General features: G+C 46.2%; 1 protein-coding gene across 3 annotated transcripts in view; it reads left to right on the top strand.

Moving 5' to 3' along the window:
- The window catches only part of spint2 (serine peptidase inhibitor, Kunitz type, 2), a 33,824-nt gene extending 7,779 nt beyond the window's left edge, over nucleotides 1–26,045 (top strand). Inside the window, exons 3-13 of one of the 3 annotated variants that reach the window (XM_078167447.1) lie at nucleotides 3,789–3,869; nucleotides 5,207–5,272; nucleotides 6,569–6,592; nucleotides 7,467–7,628; nucleotides 17,243–17,311; nucleotides 17,414–17,581; nucleotides 22,722–22,790; nucleotides 22,893–23,060; nucleotides 24,199–24,243; nucleotides 24,561–24,669; nucleotides 24,922–26,045. In XM_078167447.1, coding sequence (XP_078023573.1) covers nucleotides 3,789–3,869; nucleotides 5,207–5,272; nucleotides 6,569–6,592; nucleotides 7,467–7,628; nucleotides 17,243–17,311; nucleotides 17,414–17,581; nucleotides 22,722–22,790; nucleotides 22,893–23,060; nucleotides 24,199–24,243; nucleotides 24,561–24,669; nucleotides 24,922–25,012 — 1,052 coding nt within the window. In that variant the 3' untranslated portion in view covers nucleotides 25,013–26,045. The remainder of the gene's footprint in view (nucleotides 1–3,788; nucleotides 3,870–5,206; nucleotides 5,273–6,568; nucleotides 6,593–7,466; nucleotides 7,629–17,242; nucleotides 17,312–17,413; nucleotides 17,582–22,721; nucleotides 22,791–22,892; nucleotides 23,061–24,198; nucleotides 24,244–24,560; nucleotides 24,670–24,921) is intronic. The other 2 variants (XM_078167448.1, XM_078167449.1) reach the window with 2 other exon arrangements.
- Nucleotides 26,046–26,735: the final 690 nt, after the last annotated feature.

Raw genomic sequence — 26,735 nt, 5'->3', positions numbered from 1 at the left:
GATGGACTCTGATGATCTCTGACAGTCTCTGGTGGTCTCTGATGGACTCTGATTATCTTTGACAGTCTCTGATGGGCTCTGATGGTCTCTGATGATCTCTGACAGTCTCTGATGGTCTCTGATTATCTCTGACAGTCTCTGGTGGTCTCTGATGGACTCTGATTATCTCTGACAGTCTCTGATGATCTCTGATGGTCTCTGATTATCTCTGATTATCTCTGACAGTCTCTGATGGGCTCTGATGATCCCTGTCAGTCTCTGATGGTCTCTGATGGACTCTGATTACCTCTGACAGTCTCTGATGATCTCTGATGGTCTCTGATGGTCTCTGATGGACTCTGATAATCTCTGACAGTCTCTGATGGCCTCTGATTATCGCTGACAGTCTCTGGTGGTCTCTGATGGTCTCTGATTATCTCTGACAGTCTCTGGTGGTCTCTGATGATCTCTGATTATCTCTGACAGTCTCTGAGGATCTGTGATTATCTCTGACAGTCTCTGATGGTCTCTGAAAGTCTCTGATGCTCTCTGACAGTCTCTCATGATCTCTGACAGTCTCTGATGATCTCTGATGGTCTCTGATGATCTCTGATGGTCTCTGGTGGTCTCTGATGTACTCTGATTATCTCTGACAGTCTCTGATGGTCTCTGATGATCTCTGACAGTCTCTGGTGGTCTCTGATGGACTCTGATTATCTTTGACAGTCTCTGATGGGCTCTGATGATCTCTGACAGTCTCTGATTATCTCTGATGGTCTCTGATGATCTCTGACAGTCTCTGATGATCTCTGATGGTCTCTGATGATCTCTGGTGGTCTCTGATGTACTCTGATTATCTCTGACAGTCTCTGATGGTCTCTGATGATCTCTGACAGTCTCTGGTGGTCTCTGATGATCTCTGACAGTCTCTGGTGGTCTCTGATGGACTCTGATTATCTTTGACAGTCTCTGATGGGCTCTGATGATCTCTGACAGTCTCTGATGGTCTCTGACAGTCTCTGATGGTCTCTGATGGTCTCTGATGATCTCTGATGGTCTCTGATGGACTCTGATTATCTCTGACAGTCTCTGATGGCCTCTGATTATCTCTGACAGTCTCTGGTGGTCTCTGATGGTCTCTGATTATCTCTGACAGTCTCTGATTGACTCTGATTATCTCTGGCAGTCTCTGATGGTCTCTGATGGACTCTGACAGTCTCTGGTGGTCTCTGATGATCTCTGATTATGTCTGACAGTCTCTGGTGGTCTCTAATTATCTCTGACAGTCTCTGATGGTCTCTGATGGTCTCTGATTATCTCTGACAGTCTCTGGTGGTCTCTGATTATGTCTGACAGTCTCTGGTGGTCTCTGATGGTCTCTGATTATCTCTGACAGTCTCTGGTGGTCTCTGATTATGTCTGACAGTCTCTGGTGGTCTCTGATGGACTCTGATTATCTCTGACAGACTCTGATGGTCTCTGATTGTCTCTGACAGTCTCTGATTATCTCTGATGATCTCTGATTATCTCTGACAGTCTCTGATGGTGTCTGATGGTCTCTGATTATCTCTGACAGTCTCTGGTGGTCTCTGATGGTCTCTGATTATCTCTCACAGTCTCTGATTATCTCTTACAGTCTCTGGTGGTCTCTGATTATGTCTGACAGTCTCTGGTGGTCTCTGATGGTCTCTGATTATCTTTGACAGTCTCTGATGGTCTCTGATTATCTCTGACAGTCTCTGATGGTCTCTGATTATGTCTGACAGTCTCTGGTGGTTTCTGATTATGTCTGACAGTCTCTGGTGGTCTCTGATGGTCTCTGATTATCTCTGACAGTCTCTGGTGGTCTCTGATTATGTCTGACAGTCTCTGGTGGTCTCTGATGGTCTCTGATTATCTCTGACAGTCTCTGATGGTCTCTGATTATCTCTGACAGTCTCTGGTGGTCTCTGATTATGTCTGACAGTCTCTGGTGGTCTCTGATGGTCTCTGATTATCTCTGACAGTCTCTGATGGTCTCTGATTATCTCTGACAGTCTCTGGTGGTCTCTGATTATGTCTGACAGTCTCTGGTGGTCTCTGATGGTCTCTGATTATCTTTGACAGTCTCTGATGGTCTCTGATTATGTCTGACAGTCTCTGGTGGTCTCTGATGGACTCTGATTATCTCTGACAGACTCTGATGGTCTCTGATTATCTCTGACAGACTCTGATGGTCTCTGATGATCTCTGACAGTCTCTGGTGGTCTCTGATGGTCTCTGATGATCTCTGACAGTCTCTGGTGGTCTCTGATGGACTCTGATTATCTTTGACAGTCTCTGATGGGCTCTGATGATCTCTGACAGTCTCTGATGGTCTCTGACAGTCTCTGATGGTCTCTGATGGTCTCTGATGATCTCTGATGGTCTCTGATGGACTCTGATTATCTCTGACAGTCTCTGATGGCCTCTGATTATCTCTGACAGTCTCTGGTGGTCTCTGATGGTCTCTGATTATCTCTGACAGTCTCTGATTGACTCTGATTATCTCTGGCAGTCTCTGATGGTCTCTGATGGACTCTGACAGTCTCTGGTGGTCTCTGATGATCTCTGATTATGTCTGACAGTCTCTGGTGGTCTCTAATTATCTCTGACAGTCTCTGATGGTCTCTGATGGTCTCTGATTATCTCTGACAGTCTCTGGTGGTCTCTGATTATGTCTGACAGTCTCTGGTGGTCTCTGATGGTCTCTGATTATCTCTGACAGTCTCTGGTGGTCTCTGATTATGTCTGACAGTCTCTGGTGGTCTCTGATGGACTCTGATTATCTCTGACAGACTCTGATGGTCTCTGATTGTCTCTGACAGTCTCTGATTATCTCTGATGATCTCTGATTATCTCTGACAGTCTCTGATGGTGTCTGATGGTCTCTGATTATCTCTGACAGTCTCTGGTGGTCTCTGATGGTCTCTGATTATCTCTCACAGTCTCTGATTATCTCTTACAGTCTCTGGTGGTCTCTGATTATGTCTGACAGTCTCTGGTGGTCTCTGATGGTCTCTGATTATCTTTGACAGTCTCTGATGGTCTCTGATTATCTCTGACAGTCTCTGATGGTCTCTGATTATGTCTGACAGTCTCTGGTGGTTTCTGATTATGTCTGACAGTCTCTGGTGGTCTCTGATGGTCTCTGATTATCTCTGACAGTCTCTGGTGGTCTCTGATTATGTCTGACAGTCTCTGGTGGTCTCTGATGGTCTCTGATTATCTCTGACAGTCTCTGATGGTCTCTGATTATCTCTGACAGTCTCTGGTGGTCTCTGATTATGTCTGACAGTCTCTGGTGGTCTCTGATGGTCTCTGATTATCTCTGACAGTCTCTGATGGTCTCTGATTATCTCTGACAGTCTCTGGTGGTCTCTGATTATGTCTGACAGTCTCTGGTGGTCTCTGATGGTCTCTGATTATCTTTGACAGTCTCTGATGGTCTCTGATTATGTCTGACAGTCTCTGGTGGTCTCTGATGGACTCTGATTATCTCTGACAGACTCTGATGGTCTCTGATTATCTCTGACAGACTCTGATGGTCTCTGATTATCTCTGACAGTCTCTGGTGGTCTCTGATGATCTCTGATTATCTCTGACAGTCTCTGGTGGTCTCTGATGGTTTCTGATTATCTCTGACAGTCTCTGATGGTGTCTGATGGTCTCTGATTATCTCTGACAGTCTCTGGTGGTCTCTGATGGTCTGGTAAGATACCAGTGAAACCAGTATAACCCAGCTTTGTGTGTGTGTGTGTGTGTGTGTGTGTGTGTGTGTGTGTGTGTAGGATCAGTCCTTCCCGATGAGTCGACCGCTGCTCCTGAACTTCCTGCCAAAGCTTCTCGACTGAGTCTCGTCCTTCATAGAGGTGAGACACAAACATAACTACAGGTACTGATGAGTGATGTAACATCCTGTCATCATGATGATGTCATCGTCTGATGGTATGTGTATGCATATTTCCTGTCGTTCCCTGGACTCCCTTGTTTTCCTAGTTGGATTTTGCTGGTTGTGTTTACATGTTTGTTTGTGTACACCAGAGCATGACACACAGGAAACAACAGCGTGTGCGATCAGTTAAACACCTAATTCTGTCTGTCTGTGTCTCTGTCTCTCTGTCTGTCTGTGTCTCTGTCTGTCTGTCTGTGTCTCTGTGTCTCTGTCTGTCTGTGTCTCTGTCTGTCTGTCTGTGTGTCTGTGTCTCTGTCTGTCTGTCTGTGTCTCTGTGTCTCTGTCTGTCTGTGTCTCTGTCTGTCTGTCTGTGTGTCTGTGTCTCTGTCTGTCTGTCTGTGTCTCTGTCTCTCTGTCTGTCTGTGTCTCTGTCTGTCTGTCTGTCTGTCTGTGTCTGTCTGTCTGTCTGTGTCTCTGTCTCTGTCTCTCTGTCTGTCTGTGTCTCTGTCTGTCTGTGTGTCTATGTGTCTGTGTGTCTGTGTGTCTGTCTGTGTGTCTGTGTGTCTGTCTGTGTGTCTGTCTGTGTGTCTGTGTGTCTGTCTGTGTCTCTGTCTGTCTGTCTGTGTCTCTGTCTGTCTGTCTGTCTGTGCCTCTGTCTCTCTGTCTGTCTGTGTCTCTGTCTGTCTGTCTGTCTGTGTCTCTGTCTGTCTGTCTGTCTGTCTGTGTGTCTGTCTGTGTCTCTGTCTGTCTGTCTGTCTGTGTCTCTGTCTGTCTGTCTGTCTGTCTGTCTGTGTCTTTGTCTGTCTGTCTGTGTCTCTGTCTCTCTGTCTGTCTGTGTCTCTGTCTGTCTGTGTGTCTGTGTGTCTGTCTCTGTGTCTCTGTGTCTCTGTGTGTCTGTCTGTCTGTGTCTCTGTCTGTCTGTCTGTCTGTGTGTCTGTGTGTCTGTGTCTCTGTCTGTCTGTCTGTCTGTGTGTCTGTGTCTCTGTCTGTCTGTCTGTCTGTCTGTCTGTGTCTCTGTCTGTCTGTCTGTCTGTCTGTCTGTCTGTGTCTCTGTGTCTCTGTCTGTCTGTGTCTCTGTCTGTCTGTCTGTCTGTCTGTGTCTCTGTCTGTCTGTCTGTGCCTCTGTCTCTCTGTCTGTCTGTGTGTCTGTGTCTCTGTCTGTCTGTCTGTCTGTGTCTCTGTCTGTGTCTCTGTTTGTCTGTCTGTCTGTCTGTGTCTCTTTCTCTCTGTCTGTCTGTGTGTGTCTCTGTCTGTGTCTCTGTCTGTGTCTCTTTCTCTCTGTCTGTCTGTCTGTGTCTCTGTCTGTCCATCCAGAGGTATCTCAGGAGGGTGAGGGTCCTAAACCTGCAGCTACAGAGTCAGTCCCCACTCAGGAGACAGGTAATACCTACACCTGAACACACCTGAACACATCTGAACTCACCTTAATTCACCTGAGCACACCTGAACACACCTGAACACACCTGAACTCACCTGGACACGCCTGAACTCACTGGAACACGCCTGAACACAACTGAACTCACTTGAACATAGATGAACACACCTGAGCACACCTGAACACACCTGAACTCACCTTAACTTGCCTGAACACACCTGAACTCACCTGAACTCACCTGAACTCACCTGAGCACACCTGAGCACACCTGAACACACCTGAACTCACCTTAACTCACCTGGACACACCTGAACTCACTGGAACACGCCTGAACACAACTGAACTCACTTGAACATAGATGAACACACCTGAACTCACCTTAACTTGCCTGAACACACCTGAACTCACCTGAACTCACCTGAGCACACCTGAACACACCTGAACTCACTCGAACTCACCTGGACATGCCTGAACTCCCTTGAACACATCTGAACACAACTGAACTCACCTGAACACACCTGAACACACCTGAACTCACCTGAGCACACCTGAACACACCTGAGCACACCTGAGTACACCTGAGCACACCTGAACACACCTGAACACACCTGAACTCACTTGAACACAGATGAACACACCTGAACACACCTGAACTCATCTGAACACACCTGAACACACATGAACACACCTGAGCACACCTGAGCACACCTGAACACACCTGAACTCACCTGAACACACGTGAAAACACCTGAGCACACCTGAACTCACCTGAACTCACCCGAACACACCCGAATACCCCCGAACACACCTGAACTCACCTGAACTCACCCGAACACACCTGAACTCACCTAAACTCAGGTGGGCCGACGACCTCAGACGCTCAGTGACGGCCCGACACTGGCCCACAGCCAGTCGTCAGTTTGTCATGTTAGAGCCATTTAACTGAATCTGTGTTGTCAGGTCCAAGTTTCTGTAGTTTTGGAGGGTGTGATCTGAGCGTGATCAGTTGAAGCCTCGGTGGCGCCTCCTGCAGCATGAAGAGAGTATTACACATGATGATTAAATCTGTCCTCTGTCAGCTCCTGATGGAGCTCAGTCTGCTCTATTTTAAACACACTTATGATGATGATGATGATGATGATGTCACATCACACACACACACACAGACAGACAGTTGTTTGGGAGGACAAACAGAAAAGACAAACTGATCCTGAAGAATAAAAACGAGCTGCAGTTTGTTCTGAGAGGAGAAACTGAGATGATGTCATCATCATTAACATCGTCTTTTTCTTCTCTTACAGAAATGTCTGCTACTGACTTCGCAGGTACGTTTCAACTCTTGTGTCACAGTTTGATTCTTGGTGATGTGTCCGTCCGTCCATCTCTGTGTCCTCTGAGCTGTCCACTGTGTCCTCTGAACTGTCCACTGTGTCCTCTGACCTGTCCACTCTGTGTCCTCTGAGCTTTCTACTCTGTGTCCTCTGAGCTGTCCACACTGTGTCCTCTGAGCTGTCCACTCTGTGTCTTCTGAGCTGTCCACACTGTGCCCTCTGAACTGTCCACTCTGATAAATGAATCCTGGTGTAATCAGTCGTCTGATAAACACAGCTTATCTCCGTGTTCAGAGTCTCTGTGTCAGGACGAGTTCAGACTCCAAGACGCTGACAGAAGTCACAAACTGCAGCTGAGGTCATGTTGGATAAAACATGATGTCCTGTAACAGAGACAGGTGTGCTCACCTGCATGAGTCAGAGTTTAATAAACATCAGTTTATTTTCACCGTCAGCTGAGAGACGAACAGACAGGTAAAACGAGCTCAGATGTCCACCAAGGACACACACTCTGTCTCACAGTGTTAAACATACCACAGTCAGCAAACTGCTGCTGTTGTGTGTGTTCCCACTGTCTCTGTTATCACTGCCGCTCTGCCCAGACTGAGCATGCTCAGTCACCTGTATGTGGCGAGGTGAGAGCCGAGTGCAGTCCCAACCCAGACTATAAACATCGTGTTCTACACAGTGAGAAATAACGAGTGTATTCACCCTGTGATTCAGATTTAACAAGCTCTTCTTCAGTTGAGGTTTAACCTGTAGATTTCTCTGATCGAACAAATGTTTGACCTCCTTCATGAATCAAAATATTATCCGACTGAAGATAACAAGGTAAATCTGACATGTCTGTGTGGTGTTGTCCAATCAGAGCGCTGTGAGGCAGAGCCTGAGGTGGGTCCCTGCAGAGCTGCATTTCAACACTGGTACTACGAGCGTAAGACAGGAAGCTGCCAACCATTCATCTACGGAGGCTGCAGAGGAAACAAGAACAACTACATCACCAAGGAGAGCTGCATGACTACCTGCACAGGTGAGTAACAAGCCTGTATGTACTGTACAGGTGAGTAACACACCTGTATGTACCTGTGCAGGTGAGTAACACACCTGTATGTACCTGTGCAGGTGAGTAACACACCTGTATGTACCTGTACAGCTGAGTAACACACCTGTCTGTACTATACAGGTGAGTAACACACCTGTATGTGCCTGTGCAGGTGAGTAACACACCTGTCTGTACTATACAGGTGAGTAACACACCTGTATGTACCTGTGCAGGTGAGTAACACACCTATATGTACCTGTACAGCTGAGTAACACACCTGTCTGTACCTGCACAGGTGAGTAACAAGCCTGTATGTACTGTACAGGCAAGTAACACACCTGTCTGTACTATACAGGTGAGTAACACAACTGTATGTACCGATACAGCTGAGTAACACACCTATCTGTACTATACAGGTGAGCAACACACCTGTATGTACCTGTACAGGCGAGTAACACACCTGTAAGTACCTGTACAGGCGAGTAATACACCTGTATGTACCTGTATGTCCCCGTAGAGCTGAGTAACACACTTGTATGTACCTGCACAGGTGAGTAACAAGCCTGTATGTACTGTACAGCTGAGTAACACACCTGTCTGTACTATACAGGTGAGTAACACACCTGTATGTACCTGTGCAGGTGAGTAACACACCTGTATGTACCTGTACAGCTGAGTAACACACCTGTCTGTACTATATAGGTGAGTAACACACCTGTATGTACCTGTGCAGGTGAGTAACACACCTGTCTGTACTATATAGGTGAGTAACACACCTGTATGTACCTATGCAGGTGAGTAACACACCTGTATGTACTATACAGGTGAGTAACACACCTGTATGTACCTGTGCAGGTAGTAACACACTCGTATGTACTATACAGGTGAGTAACACACCTGTGTTACAACCCCGGTGGAGCCGATGGAGGAACTGATTACTCAGTCCCGCTGGCACACTCCCTCCCTAACCAGGGAGATCACTGAACCTTCAGGTCAACAGCACCCAGATACTATACTCACCACATACTCACCAGGAGGACAAACACAGCAGCCCACGACCGCAATGCCATACAGCACACCAAACTATTACATAGTCTAGGGGAAAGCAAACAAAACACTCATCTGGACCACATCGATCCCGGACGAGCCCCCAATATGTTATAACCCCGGCTCTTGGGAAGCAACACAGAGGAGTCAGACAATGTGTGTAGCAATTAAAGTAACATTTATTGCACAAAAGGAAACAAAGGATAACCAAAAGCTGAAAATGGAGGCTGGTGACAATGCAGCTGGCCCAGGCTGCATGGTGGAAAAGAGAGAGAGTGGGTGGAGCTTGGTTGGGCTTTTAAAGACCTCCCAGCAGGTGCCAGAAATTAAGAGGGAAACTAAAGGGGAGGAGTTTGATTACCTGAAAAACAAAAAGAATCAGATTTGGACATAGCACCCCCTCCCATAAGCAGGTTGCTCAAATGCAACCTTACAGTTAGACTACCACATAGGCCGCAAAATGTGCAAACTAATATGAATACACTTACGACCTTGAAAGGGCATCTGTGAGAACATTATCCTTCACACGCACATGCTGGATGTCCAGGTTAAACCCCTGCAAGATCAAGCTCCATCGCATTAGACGGTTGTTGGAATTTTTCATCCTGTTAAGGAAAACCAAAGGGTTATGATCGGTGTAGACCACTAGGGTCTGGCTGGAAGAAACATAAACACCAAAATGAACCAGAGCTAGAATAAGGGCTAACGCCTCCTTCTCTATAGTGGAGTAGTGTTTTTGATGCAAGTTAAACTTTTTCGAAAAGTAGCACACAGGATGCTCTACCCCTGATGGATCCTCTTGGAGGAGAACAGCCCCAACACCAGCATCACATGCATCAATAGCTAGTTTAAAGGGCCTGTTAAAGGCAGGGGCAGCAAGAACAGGAGCACTAGCCAACAGTGCTTTCAGGCTCTCGAAAGCAAACTGACACGTCTGTCCAAACAAAAGGGACTTTTGGGCTAAGCAGATTAGTCAAAGGGGCAGCAACAGTCGCAAAATTCTTGTCAAAACTCCTATAATAACCTGCCATACCAAGGAAACGTTTCAAATCACGCCGAGAACTGGGCACACCAAAGTTCACAATGGCCTCCACTTTGGCCTCAATGGGACAGACCTTTCCATGTCCAACCGTTTTTCCCAAGTACGTTACTGTGGCCTGTCCAGATTCACACTTGGCAAGATTCAAAGTCAAATTGGCAACAGCAAGCCTGTGAAACACTTCTTCCAGCTGAGCTTCATGCTGAGACCAGGAGGAACTGTAAATCACCACATCATCAAGATAGGCTTCACAATCTACAACTCCCTTCAATACCTTATTTACCAGACGCTGAAAAGTAGCCGGTGCATTCCGCATTCCAAAAGCCATAACAGTGTACTGACAGAAATCGTCTGGTGTCACAAAAGCAGAGATTTCACGGGCTCGCTGAGTAAGAGGGACTTGCCAGTAACCTTTTAAGAGGTCTAACTTGGTGACAAAAACCGCTGATCCCACCCTATCAATACAATCGTCCAATCGGGGAAGAGGGTAGCAATCAGGCTTGGTGACAGAATTGACCTTGCGAAGGTCAGTACAAAAACAGGGAGTATGATCTGATTTCTCAACAAGCAGGCATGGGGAACTCCATGAGCTAGCACTAGGTTCAGCAATACCATGTTGCAGCATATAATCTACTTCATTATGCAGAAGCTGTCGCTTAACAGGATTCGCTCTGTAAGGATGCTGCTTAATGGGAGCAGCATCACCTACATCAATGTCATGCTGAAGAACGGTTGTGCGTGTCAGCACATCAGAGAACAGGGCAGGATGTTTATTAACCAACTCAATGATGTCAGAGCGTTTGGGAGAATCCAAGTAAGAAAGATGGACATCCAAGTTAGCCAGGATTTTAGAATTTGGCAACCTATCCTGAGAGGTTTCTGGATGAACGAAAGCATCCTCTGGAACATCACTGTTCTCTGAAACAACAACATCACTGTCTTTTGGAACAACCACGACATCAGTATCCTCATTTACATGGATTGAAGTGTTCAACACAGCAACAGTCTTCACATCTGAGAGCACAGGCTGGTTCCTCTCACAGTAAGGTTTCAACAGGTTCACATGACACAAGCGTGTTTTTCGCTTACGATCTGGAGTCTTAACCAAGTAATCACACTCACCAACCTGATGGTCAATCACATATGGTCCGCTATATTGAGCTTGCAAAGCAGACCCGGTGAGTGGCAAAAGCACCAAAACTTTGTCCCCTGGTGAGAACACTCGATGCCTCGCCTTCTTATCGTACCATCCCTTCACCTTTTCTTGAGCTTCCCCCAAGTTTTGCCTAGCTAGTTCACATGCCCTATTAAGCTTAGACCGGAAGTTGCACACAAAGTCCAGGAGGTTGGTAGGAGGAGACTGATTTACCAGCCACTTCTCTTTCAACATTTTCAAAGGACCCCGCACAGTATGGCCGAACCCTAGCTCGGCTGGACTGAAACCAAGTGATTCTTGGGTCACTTCCCTTGCTGCAAAGAGAAGTAAAGGGGTTCCATCATCCCAATCTTTCTCAAACTCTCTGCAGTAGGCCCGCAACATTGACTTGAGAGTCTGGTGAAACCTCTCCAGGGCTCCCTGAGATTCTGGGTGATAAGCAGATGAAGTACAATGCTGGATAGACAACTGCTTGAGCACTTGAGAGAAAACATGGGACATGAAGTTTGACCCTTGGTCAGTCTGAACAACCCTGGGAAGGCCGAACACAGTGAAGAACTTAATTAGAGCCTTATAAACCGCTGAAGCTGTAATTCTGCGCAGGGGAATGGCTTCAGGGAACCGAGTAGCTGTACACATGATAGTCAATAAGTACTGGTTACCTGACTTGGTGCGAGGGAGTGGACCAACACAATCAATCAGGATTCACTCAAAAGGCTCTCCAATAGCTGGAATAGGATGTAAGGGCGCAGGTGGGATTTTCTGGTTAGGTTTACCAACAGTTTGGCACACATGACATGTTCTACAGTGTTGAGCAACATCCTTTTTCACACCAGGCCAAAAAAAATGCCTCAACACACGGTCCAAAGTCTTTCGAATTCCCATATGTCCCACAAGACAATTATCATGAGCCAAATGCAAGATATCAGGACGATAAGCACTGGGAACAACAACTTGAAACACACTGCTCCAGTCATCCTGACAAGACATCTTAGGAGACGTCCACTTTCTCATCAACACTCCATCATTCACAAAATACCCACATGAAACAGCTGTAATTTCATCCTCGGAAATAGCTTCACCAAACAGGGAAGACAAAGTTGCATCTTTTCCCTGTTCAAGCTTGAGTTCTTCCCGAGAGGGGAACACTTTACCAAACCCTGGTGTCTCATCCTTTAGTAGGAAGGTGTCTGAAAGGACAATCTCAGGATCAGAGGTTTTGCCTTGGTCTTTCCTTGACATGGCACGGGTAGCAACACATACAGGGAAAGTGTCTGGAAATTGCTTCTCCAGTTCATCTGGGCTTTTAATAGCTACAGGGGACAGAACCAGTTCAGGGGCAACAAGTATTCTACCTCCGGCCAAGTCATTTCCTAAGATGAAGGACACACCTTCAATTGGGAGATATGGACAAATAGCCACAGCTACCTCTCCAGAGACCAGAGCTGATTGAAGGTAAAGATTATGTAAAGGACAGGACAAATAACCCCCACCGAACCCGTCGACAAGAACGCTAGAACCCAGAGCAGATTCATCAGTAAACTGGAGGAAGTCCTCGAGGATCAAAGACTGAAAAGCTCCAGAATCTCTCCAGATCTTAATAGGCCGCTCGCTTGCAGGATCAGAACCAAGGGAAACAAAACCATGCATAAGAAAAGCTGAAGGGCCAGCTAACTCACTCTTTTGAGTTGAATGCTCCATAGCTGGGGCTACAGCAGACTCTTTTACAGTTTTTATCAAAGCTACTGGCTTACAGGACTTTTGTTTCTTACACAAGACAGGGCAATCAGCAATAAGATGGCCGGGTTTCTTACAGTAGAAACAGGCCTTTTCTGAAGAAGCGCTTCCAACGGCTGATTTACCAGTGAAGGAAGCAGAAGACATGGACACAGGCTTTGGAGAACGAGGTCTGTGAAACAAAGCTCTTCTCTTTTGCTCGCCCTGTCTTTTGTCAAAATCAATCTTATGGGTCAAGAGGAACTCATCTGCCAAAACAGCAGCTTTATCCAAAGTGGACACTTTTTGCTCATTTAAATATGTACAAATGATGTCAGGCAGACAGTTTTTAAATTCTTCAAGCAAGATCAATTGTTTGAGATCTTCTTTTGTTTCTGCTTTCTGAGACTTGCACCATCTGCTAAAGAGGGAGTCTTTTTCTCTTGCAAACTCAACATAAGTTTGTTTATCAAGTTTCCTGAGACTTCTAAACCGTTGGCGGTAAGCTTCAGGGACAAGTTCGTAAGCTCTCAGAATAGCCCCTTTAACGGTCTCATAGTCCAGGCTTTCCTCGATGCTTAAAGAAGAGTAAACTTCCTGTGCTTTTCCCACCAACACACTCTGCAAAAGCAAAGTCCATGCATGTTTAGGCCATTTTGAAAGGGTGGCCACACGTTCAAAATGAGGGAAATACCTTTCAGCGTCTTTCTCTACAAAAGGAGGAACCAATCTAATGTTTCTAGCTGCATCGAATGCAGACGACTCAACATTAGGGGGGCACAACAAAGCAGCCTGCTTTAGTTCCAGTTCTTTGAGGAAACGCTCATGCTCTAGGTGCATTTGCTTCTCTTTTAGCAGTCGCTCCCGTTGCTTATCTTGTAATTGCAACTCTTGTAAGGCTAGTTCTTTAAGCCTCAACTCAAGAGCAACGTCTGTTATTTGAGAAGATTCAGAAATACTTTGAGAAGCTGAGGGAGGTACAGGCTTTAACACACCATTTTCAGTTAACATAGCCTTAAGAGCCTCTTTAACACTCTCCTTTAAGCGCTTCTCACTGCTAGTGATCTCAATGTCATAATAACTAGCGAGTTTTAGCAGCTGATCTTTGGTGAACTGCTCAAGCAACTTCTCTGAAGGTGTGCTAATAAAGTCATCAAGTGTTGCCATACTGGATAACTTGCTTACAAAATTAACTGCACCTGGAATCTTATACTAACCAATATACACAGTGCACACAACGCTAAGTATCCCATACAACAAAAGCAGCCAAATCACTTATGCTCTAACGACCACCAAAGCCATAGTCACAAATATGTAGGCCTAGAAATAACCCATCAACTACTACCGTAGCACTGAATATTACCCAACAAGTACCATTATTCAGATGACACTTGCTGGAAATCAAACTAAGGCAACAAAGTCAGGGAAAAACTAGCCTACACAAAGTCAAGTCACACACCACAACCTGACAGAACAAAAACTGCATCACATAAGTTAGGATCAGGGACAAATTACCACAATGGTACCAAATAGACAGAGTACTATCCTTAACTCACCTAACTTAACAAACACCCCCCCCCCCCCAGTAAGTACAGCAAGCAAGCCCCTGAGTGTATTGACAGTTAAAAGCAACCCCCCCGGTACCTACCTAACATTCACTCAACCCTAAATATCTTCTGAGGCGTGCCGGGCTCGAGGCATCTTTAAAAGCAGAAACTCAGAGAACCACAGCCAGACAGCCAGGAACCTGAACGCTTACCCCCGCCAGAGAAACATGTCTCCACCCAGGATTACCTCGAAAATAAAAAAGGCAAAAAAACAAATGAGTGAACCGATGGAGGAACTGATTACTCAGTCCCGCTGGCACACTCCCTCCCTAACCAGGGAGATCACTGAACCTTCAGGTCAACAGCACCCAGATACTATACTCACCACATACTCACCAGGAGGACAAACACAGCAGCCCACGACTGCAATGCCATACAGCACACCAAACTATTACATAGTCTAGGGGAAAGCAAACAAAACACTCATCTGGACCACATCGATCCCGGACGAGCCCCCAATATGTTATAACCCCGGCTCTTGGGAAGCAACACAGAGGAGTCAGACAATGTGTGTAGCAATTAAAGTAACATTTATTGCATAAAAGGAAACAAAGGATAACCAAAAGCTGAAAATGGAGGCTGGTGACAATGCAGCTGGCCCAGGCTGCATGGTGGAAAAGAGAGAGAGTGGGTGGAGCTTGGTTGGGCTTTTAAAGACCTCCCAGCAGGTGCCAGAGATCAAGAGGGAAACTAAAGGGGAGGAGTTTGATTACCTGAAAAACAAAAAGAATCAGATTTGGACATAACACCTGTCTGTACTATACAGGTGAATAACACACCTGTCTGTACCTGTACAGGTGAGTAACACACCTGTCTGTACTATACAGGTGAGTAACACACCTGTATGTACCTGTGCAGGTGAGTAACACACCTGTATGTACTATACAGGTGAGTAACACACTTGTATGTACCTGTGCAGGTGAGTATCACACCTGTATGTACCTGTGCAGGTGAGTAACACACCTGTATGTACCTGTGCAGGTGAGTAACACACCTGTCTGTACTATACAGGTGAGTAACACACTTGTATGTACCTGTGCAGGTGAGTATCACACCTGTATGTACCTGTGCAGGTGAGTAACATACCTGTATGTACTATACAGGTGAGTAACACACTTGTATGTACCTGTGCAGGTGAGTATCACACCTGTATGTACCTGTGCAGGTGAGTAACACACCTGTATGTACCTGTGCAGGTGAGTAACACACCTGTCTGTACTATACAGGTGAGTAACACACTTGTATGTACCTGTGCAGGTGAGTAACACACCTGTCTGTACTATACAGGTGAGTAACACACCTGTATGTACTATACAGGTGAGTAACACACTTGTATGTACCTGTGCAGGTGAGTAACACACCTGTATGTACCTGTGCAGGTGAGTTACACACCTGTATGTACCTGTACAGGTGGGTAACACACCTGTCTGTACTATACAGGTGAGTAACACACTTGTATGTACTATACAGGTGAGTAACACACTTGTATGTACTATACAGGTGAGTAACACGCCTGTATGTACTATACAGGTAAGTAACACACCTGTCTGTACTATACAGGTGAATAACACACCTGTATGTACTATACAGGTAAGTAACACACCTGTCTGTACTATACAGTTGAGTAACACACCTGTCTGTACCTGTACAGGTGAGTAACACACCTGTATGTACTATACAGGTGACTAACACACTTGTATGTACTATACAGGTGAGTAACACACCTGTCTGTACTATACAGGTGAGTAACACACTTGTATGTGCTATACAGGTGAGTAACACACCTGTATGTACCATACAGGTAAGTAACACACCTGTCTGTACTATACAGTTGAGTAACACACCTGTCTGTACCTGTACAGGTGAGTAACACACCTGTCTGTACTATACAGGTGAGTAACACACCTGTATATATTATACAGCTGAGTAACACACCTGTCTGTACCTGTACAGGTGAGTAACACACCTGTATGTACCTGTGCAGCTGAGTAACACACCTGTCTGTACTATACAGGTGAGTAACACACCTGTTTGTACCTGTGCAGGTGAGTAACACACCCGTCTGTACTATACAGGTGAGTAACACACCTGTATGTACCTGTGCAGTTGAGTAACACACCTGCCTGTACCTGTGCAGGTGAATAACACACCTGTATGTACCTGTACAGGTGAGTAACACACCTGTATGTACCTGTACAGGTGAGTAACACACCTGTCTGTACTATACAGGTGAGTAACACACCTGTATATATTATACAGCTGAGTAACACACCTGTCTATACCTGTGCAGGTGAGTAACACACCTGTATGTACCTGTGCAGGTGAGTAACACACCCGTCTGTACCATACAGGTGAGTAACACACCTGCCTGTACCTGTGCAGGTGAGTAACACACCTGTATGTACCTGTGCAGGTGAGTAACACACCTGTCTGTATCTGTGCAGGTGAGTAACACACCTGCCTGTACTATACTGTACAGGTACTTACAGGCGTGTTACCTGCCTGTACAGTACATACAGGCTTGTTACTCATCTGTGCAGGTAGAGACAGGTGTTTTACTCACCTGCACAGGTACAGGCAGGTGTGTTACTCACCTGTACAGGTACAGACAGGTTTGTTACTCACCTGTATAGTACAGTCAGGTGTGTTACTCACCTGTACAGGTACAGTCAGGTGTGTTACTCACCTGCACAGGTACAGACAGGTGTGTTACTCACCTGTATAGTACAGTCAGATGTGTTACTCACCTGTACAGGTACAGTCAGGTGTGTTACTCACCTGTATAGTACAGTCAGGTGTGTTACTCACCTGTATAGTACAGGCAGGTATGTTACTCACCTGCACAGGTACAGTCAGGTGTGTTACTCACCTGCACAGGTACAGTCAGGTGTGTTACTCACCTGTATAGTACAGTCAGGTGTGTTACTCACCTGTATAGTACAGGCAGGTATGTTACTCACCTATACAGGTGAGTAACACACCTGCCTGTACCTGTACAGGTGAGTAACACACCTGTGTGTTGTCCTTCCTCCTTCAGTCAAAGTTCTTCTGTCCTCTAAGAAAGTTGCTGCTGATGTTGACGATGAAGTTTCTACAGAATACAAAGGTATGACATCATAAAGAAAACCAAAGATCAACAGTTGGGGGGACAGAGCCAGTCAGTGTGGTGACCGTCCGTCCGTCTGTCTGTCTGTCTGTCTGTCTGTAGATGCCTGTATGGTGACCTCTGACCCCGGTCCCTGTCGAGCTGCCTTCCCCATGTTCTACTTCGACCCACAGGCCTCCACCTGTCAGTCATTCATATACGGAGGTTGTCGTGGCAACAAGAACCGTTACAGCACCATGGAGAAATGTATGAGCCGCTGCAGCAGAGATGGTAAGGACACTGGTCTCACTCTGTCCCCCAGTCTGTCCCCCAGTCTGTTCCCCAGCCTGTCCCCCAGTCTGTCCCCCAGTCTATTCCCGTCTGTCCCCCAGTCTGTTCCCGTCTGTCCCCCACTCTGTTCCTCCGCCTGTCCCCCAGTCTGTCCCCCACTCTGTTCCCCAGCCTGTCCCCCAGTCTATCCCCCAGTCTGTCCCCCAGTCTGTCCCCCAGTCTGTCCCCCACTCTGTTCCCCAGCCTGTCCCCCAGCCTGTCCCCCAGTCTGTCCCCCAGTCTGTTCCCATCTGTCCCCCAGTCTGTTCCCGTCTGTCCCCCACTCTGTTACCCAGTCTGTCCCCCACTCTGTTCCCCAGCCTGTCCCCCAGTCTATCCCCCAGCATCTTTAAAAGCAGAAACTCAGAGAACCACAGCCAGACAGCCAGGAACCTGAACGCTTACCCCCGCCAGAGAAACATGTCTCCACCCAGGATTACCTCGAAAATAAAAAAGGCAAAAAAACAAATGAGTGAACCGATGGAGGAACTGATTACTCAGTCCCGCTGGCACACTCCCTCCCTAACCAGGGAGATCACTGAACCTTCAGGTCAACAGCACCCAGATACTATACTCACCACATACTCACCAGGAGGACAAACACAGCAGCCCACGACCGCAATGCCATACAGCACACCAAACTATTACATAGTCTAGGGGAAAGCAAACAAAACACTCATCTGGACCACATCGATCCCGGACGAGCCCCCAATATGTTATAACCCCGGCTCTTGGGAAGCAACACAGAGGAGTCAGACAATGTGTGTAGCAATTAAAGTAACATTTATTGCACAAAAGGAAACAAAGGATAACCAAAAGCTGAAAATGGAGGCTGGTGACAATGCAGCTGGCCCAGGCTGCATGGTGGAAAAGAGAGAGAGTGGGTGGAGCTTGGTTGGGCTTTTAAAGACCTCCCAGCAGGTGCCAGAGATCAAGAGGGAAACTAAAGGGGAGGAGTTTGATTACCTGAAAAACAAAAAGAATCAGATTTGGACATAACACCTGTCTGTACTATACAGGTGAATAACACACCTGTCTGTACCTGTACAGGTGAGTAACACACCTGTCTGTACTATACAGGTGAGTAACACACCTGTATGTACTATACAGGTGAGTAACACACCTGTATGTACCTGTGCAGGTGAGTAACACACCTGTCTGTACCTGTACAGGTGAGTAACACACCTGTCTGTACTATACAGGTGAGTAACACACCTGTATGTACCTGTACAGGTGAGTAACACACCTGTCTGTACTATACAGGTGAGTAACACACCTGTATGTACTATACAGGTGAATAACACACCTGTCTGTACCTGTACAGGTGAGTAACACACCTGTATGTACTATACAGGTGAGTAACACACCTGTATGTACCTGTGCAGGTGAGTAACACACCTGTATGTACTATACAGGTGAGTAACACACCTGTCTGTACCTGTATAGGTGAGTAACACACCTGTCTGTACTATACAGGTGAGTAACACACTTGTATGTACCTGTGCAGGTGAGTAACACACCTGTCTGTACTATGCAGGTGAGTAACACACCTGTATGTACTATACAGGTGAGTAACACACTTGTATGTACCTGTGCAGGTGAGTATCACACCTGTATGTACCTGTGCAGGTGAGTAACACACCTGTATGTACAAAACCCAAAACCAGTGAAGTTGGCACGTTGTGTAAACGGTAAATAAAAACAGAATACAATGATTTGCAAATCCTTTTCAACCTATATTCAATTGAATACACTGCAAAGACAAGTTACTTAATGTTCGAACAGGTAAACTTTGTAATTTTTTGCAAATATTAGCTCATTTGGAATTTGATGCCTGCAACATGTTTCAAAAAAGCTGGCACAAGTGACAAAAAAGACTGAGAAAGTTGAGGAATGCTGATCAAACACTTATTTGGAACATCCCACAGGTGAACGGGCTAATTGGGAACAGGTGGGTGCCATGATTGGGTATAAAAGCAGCTTCCCTGAAATGCTCAGTCATTCACAAACAAGGATGGGGCGAGGGTCACCACTTAGTGAACAAATGCGTGAGCTGATTGTCGAACAGTTTAAGAACAACATTCCTCAATGAGCTATTGCAAGAAATTTAGGGATTTCATCATCTACGGTCCGTAATATCGTCAAAAGGTTCAGAGAATCTGGAGAAATCACTGCACGTAAGCGACAAGGCCGAAAACCAACATTGAATGCCCGTGACCTTCGATCCCTCAGGCGGTACTGCATCAAAACCCGACATCAGTGTGTAAAGGACATCACCACATGGGCTCAGGAACACTTCAGAAAACCACTGTCAGTAACTACAGTTCGTCGCTACATCTGCAAGTGCAAGTTAAAACTCTACAATGCAAAGCGAAAGCCATTCATCAACAGCACCCAGAATCGCCGCCGGCTTCGCTGGGCCCGAGCTCATTTAAGATGGACTGATGCAAAGTGGAAAAGTGTTCTGTGGTCTGACGAGTCCACATTTCAAATTGTTTTTGGAAACTGTGGACGTCGTGTCCTCCGGACCAAAGAGGAAAAGAACCATCCGGACTGTTATAGGCGCAAAGTTCAAAAGCCAGCATCTGTGATGGTATGGGGGTGTATTGGTGCCCAAGGCATGGGCAACTTACGCATATGTGAAGGCACCATTAATGCTGAAAGGTACATACAGGTTTTGGAGCAACATATGTTGCCATCCAAGCAACGTCTTTTTCATGGACGCCCCTGCTTATTTCAGCAAGACAATGCCAAGCCACATTCTGCACGTGTTACAACAGCATGGCTCCATAGTAAAAGAGTGCGGGTACTAGACTGGCCTGCCTGTAGTCCAGACCTGTCTCCCATTGAAAATGTGTGGCGCATTATGAAGCGTAAAATACGACAACGGAGACCCCGGACTGTTGAACAACTTAAGCTGTACATCAAGCAAGAATGGGAAAGAGTTCCACCTGAAAAGCTTTAAAAATTGGTCTCCTCAGTTCCCAAACGTTTACTGAGTGTCGTTAAAAGGAAAGGCGATGTAACACAGTGGTAAAAAGGCCCCTGTGCCAACTTTTTTGCAATGTGTTGCTGCCTTTAAATTCTAAGTTAATGATTATTTGCAAAAAAAAAAAAAAAGTTTCTCAGTTTGAACATTAAACATCTTGTCTTTGCAGTGTATTCAATTGAATATAAGTTGAAAAGGATTTGCAAATCATTGTATTCTGTTTTTATCTACGATTTACATAACGTGCCAACTTCACTGGTTTTGGGTTTTGTACCTGTGTAGGTGAGTAACACACCTGTCAGTACTATACAGGTGAGTAACACACCTGTATGTACTATACAGGTGAGTAACACACTTGTATGTACCTGTGCAGGTGAGTATCACACCTGTATGTACCTGTGCAGGTGAGTAACACACCTGTATGTACTATACAGGTGAGTAACACACTTGTATGTACCTGTGCAGTATGTACCTGTGCAGGTGAGTAACACACCTGTATGTACTATACAGGTGAGTAACACACTTGTATGTACCTGTGCAGGTGAGTATCACACCTGTATGTACCTGTGCAGGTGAGTAACACACCTGTATGTACTATACAGGTGAGTAACACACCTGTATGTACCCGTGCAGGTGAGTAACACACCTGTATGTACCTGTGCAGGTGAGTTACACACCTGTATGTACCTGTGCAGGTGAGTTACACACCTGTATGTACCTGTACAGGTGGGTAACACACCTGTCTGTACTATACAGGTGAGTAACACACTTGTATGTACTATACAGGTGAGTAACACACCTGTATGTACTATACAGGTAAATAACACACCTGTCTGTACTATACAGTTGAGTAACACACCTGTCTGTACCTGTACAGGTGACTAACACACCTGTATGTACTATACAGGTGACTAACACACTTGTATGTACTATACAGGTGAGTAACACACCTGTCTGTACTATACAGGTGAGTAACACACTTGTATGTACTATACAGGTGAGTAACACACCTGTATGTACCATACAGGTAAGTAACACACCTGTCTGTACTATACAGTTGAGTAACACACCTGTCTGTACCTGTACAGGTGAGTAACACACCTGTCTGTACCTGTACAGGTGAGTAACACACCTGTCTGTACTATACAGGTGAGTAACACACCTGTATATATTATACAGCTGAGTAACACACCTGTCTGTACCTGTACAGGTGAGTAACACACCTGTATGTACCTGTGCAGCCGAGTAACACACCTGTCTGTACTATACAGGTGAGTAACACACCTGTATGTACCTGTGCAGGTGAGTAACACACCCGTCTGTACTATGCAGGTGAGTAACACACCTGTATGTACCTGTGCAGGTGAGTAACACACCCGCCTGTACCTGTGCAGGTGAGTAACACACCTGCCTGTACCTGTGCAGGTGAGTAACACACCTGTATGTACCTGTACAGGTGAGTAACACACCTGTCTGTACTATACAGGTGAGTAACACACTTGTATATATTATACAGCTGAGTAACACACCTGTCTGTACCTGTACAGGTGAGTAACACACCTGTATGTACCTGTGTAGGTGAGTAACACACCCGTCTGTACCATACAGGTGAGTAACACACCTGCCTGTACCTGTGCAGGTGAGTAACACACCTGTATGTACCTGTGCAGGTGAGTAACACACCTGTCTGTATCTGTGCAGGTGAGTAACACACCTGCCTGTACTATACTGTACAGGTACTTACAGGTGTGTTACCTGCCTGTACAGTACATACAGGCTTGTTACTCATCTGTGCAGGTAGAGACAGGTGTTTTACTCACCTGTACAGGTACAGACAGGTGTGTTAGTCACCTGCACAGGTACAGGCAGGTGTGTTACTCACCTGTACAGGTACAGACAGGTGTGTTACTCACCTGCACAGGTACAGTCAGGTGTGTTACTCACCTGTATAGTACAGTCAGGTGTGTTACTCACCTGTACAGGTACAGTCAGGTGTGTTACTCACCTGCACAGGTAAGTAACACACCTGTCTGTACTATACAGGTGAGTAACACACCTGCCTGTACCTGTACAGGTGAGTAACACACCTGTGTGTTGTCCTTCCTCCTTCAGTCACAGTTCTTCTGTCCTCTAAGAAAGTTGCTGCTGATGTTGACGATGAAGTTTCTACAGAATACAAAGGTATGACATCATAAAGAAAACCAAAGATCAACAGTTGGGGGGACAGAGCCAGTCAGTGTGGTGACCGTCCGTCCGTCTGTCTGTCTGTCTGTCTGTCTGTAGATGCCTGTATGGTGACCTCTGACCCCGGTCCCTGTCGAGCTGCCTTCCCCATGTTCTACTTCGACCCACAGGCCTCCACCTGTCAGTCATTCATATACGGAGGTTGTCGTGGCAACAAGAACCGTTACGGCACCATGGAGGAATGTATGAGCCGCTGCAGCAGAGATGGTAAGGACACTGGTCTCACTCTGTCCCCCAGTCTGTCCCCCAGTCTGTCCCCCAGTCTGTTCCCCAGCCTGTCCCCCAGCCTATCCCCCAGTCTGTCCCCCAGTCTGTTCCCGTCTGTCCCCCAGTCTGTTACCCAGTCTGTTCCCCACTCTGATCCCCAGCCTGTCTCCCAGTCTGTCCCCCACTCTGTTCCTCCGCCTGTCCCCCAGTCTGTCCCCCAGTCTGTCCCCCAGTCTGTCCCCCAGTCTGTCCCCCACTCTGTTCCCCAGCCTGTCCCCCAGCCTGTCCCCCAGTCTGTCCCCCAGCCTGTCCCCCAGCCTGTCCCCCAGTCTGTCCCCCAGTCTGTCCCCCACTCTGTCCCCCACTCTGTTCCCCAGCCTGTCCCCCAGCCTGTCCCCCAGCCTGTCCCCCAGTCTGTCCCCCAGTCTGTCCCCCAGTCTGTTCCCTTCTGTCCCCCAGTCTGTTCCCGTCTGTCCCCCACTCTGTTAGCCAGTCTGTCCCCCAGTCTATCCCCCAGCGTGTTCCCCAGCCTGTCCCCCAGTCTGTCCCCCAGCCTGTCCCCCAGTCTGTCCCCCAGTCTGTTCCCGTCTGTCCCCCAGTCTGTTCCCGTCTGTCCCCCAGTCTGTTCCCCAGCCTGTCCCCCAGTCTATCCCCCAGCGTGTTCCCCAGTCTGTCCACCAGTCTGTTCCCGTCTATCCCCCAGTCTGTTCCTGTCTGTCCCCCAGCCTGTTCCCGTCTGTCCCCCAGTCTGTTCCCGTCTGTCCCCCACTCTGTTCCCCAGCCTGTCCCCCAGTCTATCCCCCAGCGTGTTCCCCAGTCTGTCCCCCAGTCTGTTCCCGTCTGTCCCCCACTCTGTTCCTCCGCCTGTTCCCCAGTCTGTCCCCCAGTCTGTTCCCGTCTATCCCCCAGTCTGTTCCCGTCTGTCCCTGACTCTGTTACCCAGTCTGTCCCCCACTCTGTTCCTCCGCCTGTTCCCCAGTCTGTCCCCCAGTCTGTTCCCCAGCCTGTCCCCCACTCTGTTCCCCAGTGTCACAGACTGGGCACATTGGCCTTTAGGTGGACAGGAAGTCACAGTAAAGACCAAATACATTCTATGTGTAGTACAGGTGTGTACTGTGTGTGTGTTCTCTCTCTGCAGGTCTGTTTGACACTCATGGAAAAGTTCGTGATCGTTGGACTCCAGGTGAGTTTGACCTCTGACCTTCAGCCTCAGATCATAAAGGGTTAATTATTTGTCCTGTAATCAGAGATGTTGGATTGGTCAGACCTGACTACAAGAACAGGAAGAGACCAGGTGTTCAAACACACCTGACGTTACAGATCAAAGTCTGATCGACAGTCTGACGTTAGAAGAAGAAGAAAAGTTTCAGCCATCAGTCTCAGCTTTAAGGGTTAACGGGTGTATGAGGTCACCTGTGTATGATATCCTGTGTTACCTGTCACCTGTGTGAAAGCCGTCCTACTGTCCCCGTCTCTCACATGTCCTCCTGTCTCCTCCAGCCATCTTCCTCTTCGTCACTCTGGCGTCCATCTCTGCTCTGCTGCTGGTGACCTTCGTGGTCATCACGCTGAGACGTCGCGGTCTGTCTCGCCGTCCGTCTTCCATCAGGTAATGTTCACCTGTCTCAGTGCTGCTGATGTCACAGCATCAGTCTGAGGTCATCAGCAGAACACATTGTAAAGTTTGTCCTGAAGGGGGCGCCACAGGGACGCTCATGTTGTTTACATCACAGGGTTCCTCTGATGGACCGTCACCTGTAAGGGATGGAAGGATGGACTGATGAATGGATGAACAGATGAACTGATGAATGGATGAACTGATGAATGGATGACTGTATTGATGATATGTCTCTCCCTGCAGTGATAAGGAGGAACTGCTTCCAGAACCAGACGAGCAGTCATCTCTGGAGTCTCTGACTGTCCCAGAGAGTCCCAAACCGGACAAGGCCTGAGGAGAGGCCCTGCAGGGGCCCTGGGGCCCCACGAGGGGGGGGGTCCAGAGCATAGCCTGAGGCCCTGGTCTGATCCTGCTGTAATTCTCTTTAATAATAATAATATTAATAACATAGAGCTGTTGCTGTGGTTTTGGGTTTAACTTTCTTCCTGTAGCTCAGCTGATGATGATGATGATGGTGATGATTCAGTCTGACTTTAATTAAACTGTCATTAATAAGTCAGACCTGTGATTATTATTTTACTGTTGACTTCCTGTCTTTAATCTGTAACTAAAGAGATTTGTGTGTTTTTCTTAGTTCTTTTTATATCAGCAATATGAAGGTGTCACTTTGACCTCAGGTGACCTCTGGTGACCTCAGGTGACCTTAGGTGACATCAGGTGACCTCAGACAGAAGTTTGATTCATTTTTATATTTTATAACTTTACCTTTTAAACGTGGGATCATATGAGCTGCACAGTGTCGCAGGGCAGCGTCTTAAAATCAGGAAGTGTCAGAGAAGCAGCAGAGATGTTCATTGAAGACTCCGTTTCCCATGATGCAACATGATCAAGTCTTTGATTAGAGTCAGGTGACCTGTTACAGTCCTGCTCCAGGTCAGACGTTAACACGTGGATCTTTAGTTTCAATTTTAAAGTCAGAATCTTTTATTGACCCATGGTGTGTTGATCATCAGCTTAAACTGACATTACATTTATTTTGACTTTTGTCTGTAAAATTCTGATGTTAATGTTAAGTTTTACTGTCAGTAAATGTAAAGATTATTGAATGATAATTTTGATCAGAGTTTCAAAAATATAAATATTTGATTGTGTTTTATTGATCCTCAGTGATGATTTGTTATTTTCTGACCTGAAAGAGAAGGACATGAAGTTTTAGTGTGAATCGGCACTTTCAGGTTTTACTTCCTGTCCTCAGTCACACTTCCTGTTCAGAGACGTCTTGTCTGATTTTAATATCATCTGTTGTTGATTATTGATTTTAATAAAGTGAAGGTCTCACCTGTTTATTCAATAAAAGTTTATTAACACGTCATGTTCCTGTTTGGATGATTCACACTGACACCGATCACGTCTCTGTTCATCTGATCAATAAATGACTTTACTGAATTCAAACGTATGTAAATATAAATATAATAATAATAATAATAATAATAATAATAAAATGTAAATATAAATATAATACATTTTACAATAACATAGAAATATAATAAATATAATAATATGTAAACATAAATATAATAATAATATTTAAACATAAATGTATCTGTGTTTAATCTGATGTTAATATAAATCAGTCTGAAACATGAATTCTCTTTTTACTCTAAATAGCTGATTAAATATTAAATTTCATTATACAACAGTTAGTTCCGACCGAGTAATTTGATTGGACGAGAGGCATTCTATGAGTGCTGATATAGAGTACAACATCACTGGGACTTCTAACAGTAAAATCACTCCACTCACAGGTGTTATAAATATAAATACAGCCGTTAATTAACCAACTGTCACACTCGCTACATTGACGCAAACTGACACTATAGCGTTACGCCAAGAAGATGGATATTTTCCCCAAAATTACATTTGAATTAAATTCTGAGTGGTCGTCAGGAGAGGACGAGGAAAAGGAAAGCCGGGACTCTTCTGTGCAGACCTCCAGGTGTGTTTGAATCCGGCCGTGCCAACATCCAGGTTTGAACTGGACGAAGTTACACAGCTGC

This window comes from Epinephelus lanceolatus, chromosome 4 (genome assembly GCF_041903045.1).
Source record: "Epinephelus lanceolatus isolate andai-2023 chromosome 4, ASM4190304v1, whole genome shotgun sequence".
Classification (NCBI taxonomy): Eukaryota; Metazoa; Chordata; class Actinopteri; order Perciformes; family Serranidae; genus Epinephelus; species Epinephelus lanceolatus.
The sequence above is the reverse complement of the archived record's forward strand: the minus strand, read 5'-3'. Positions and strand labels throughout refer to the sequence as shown.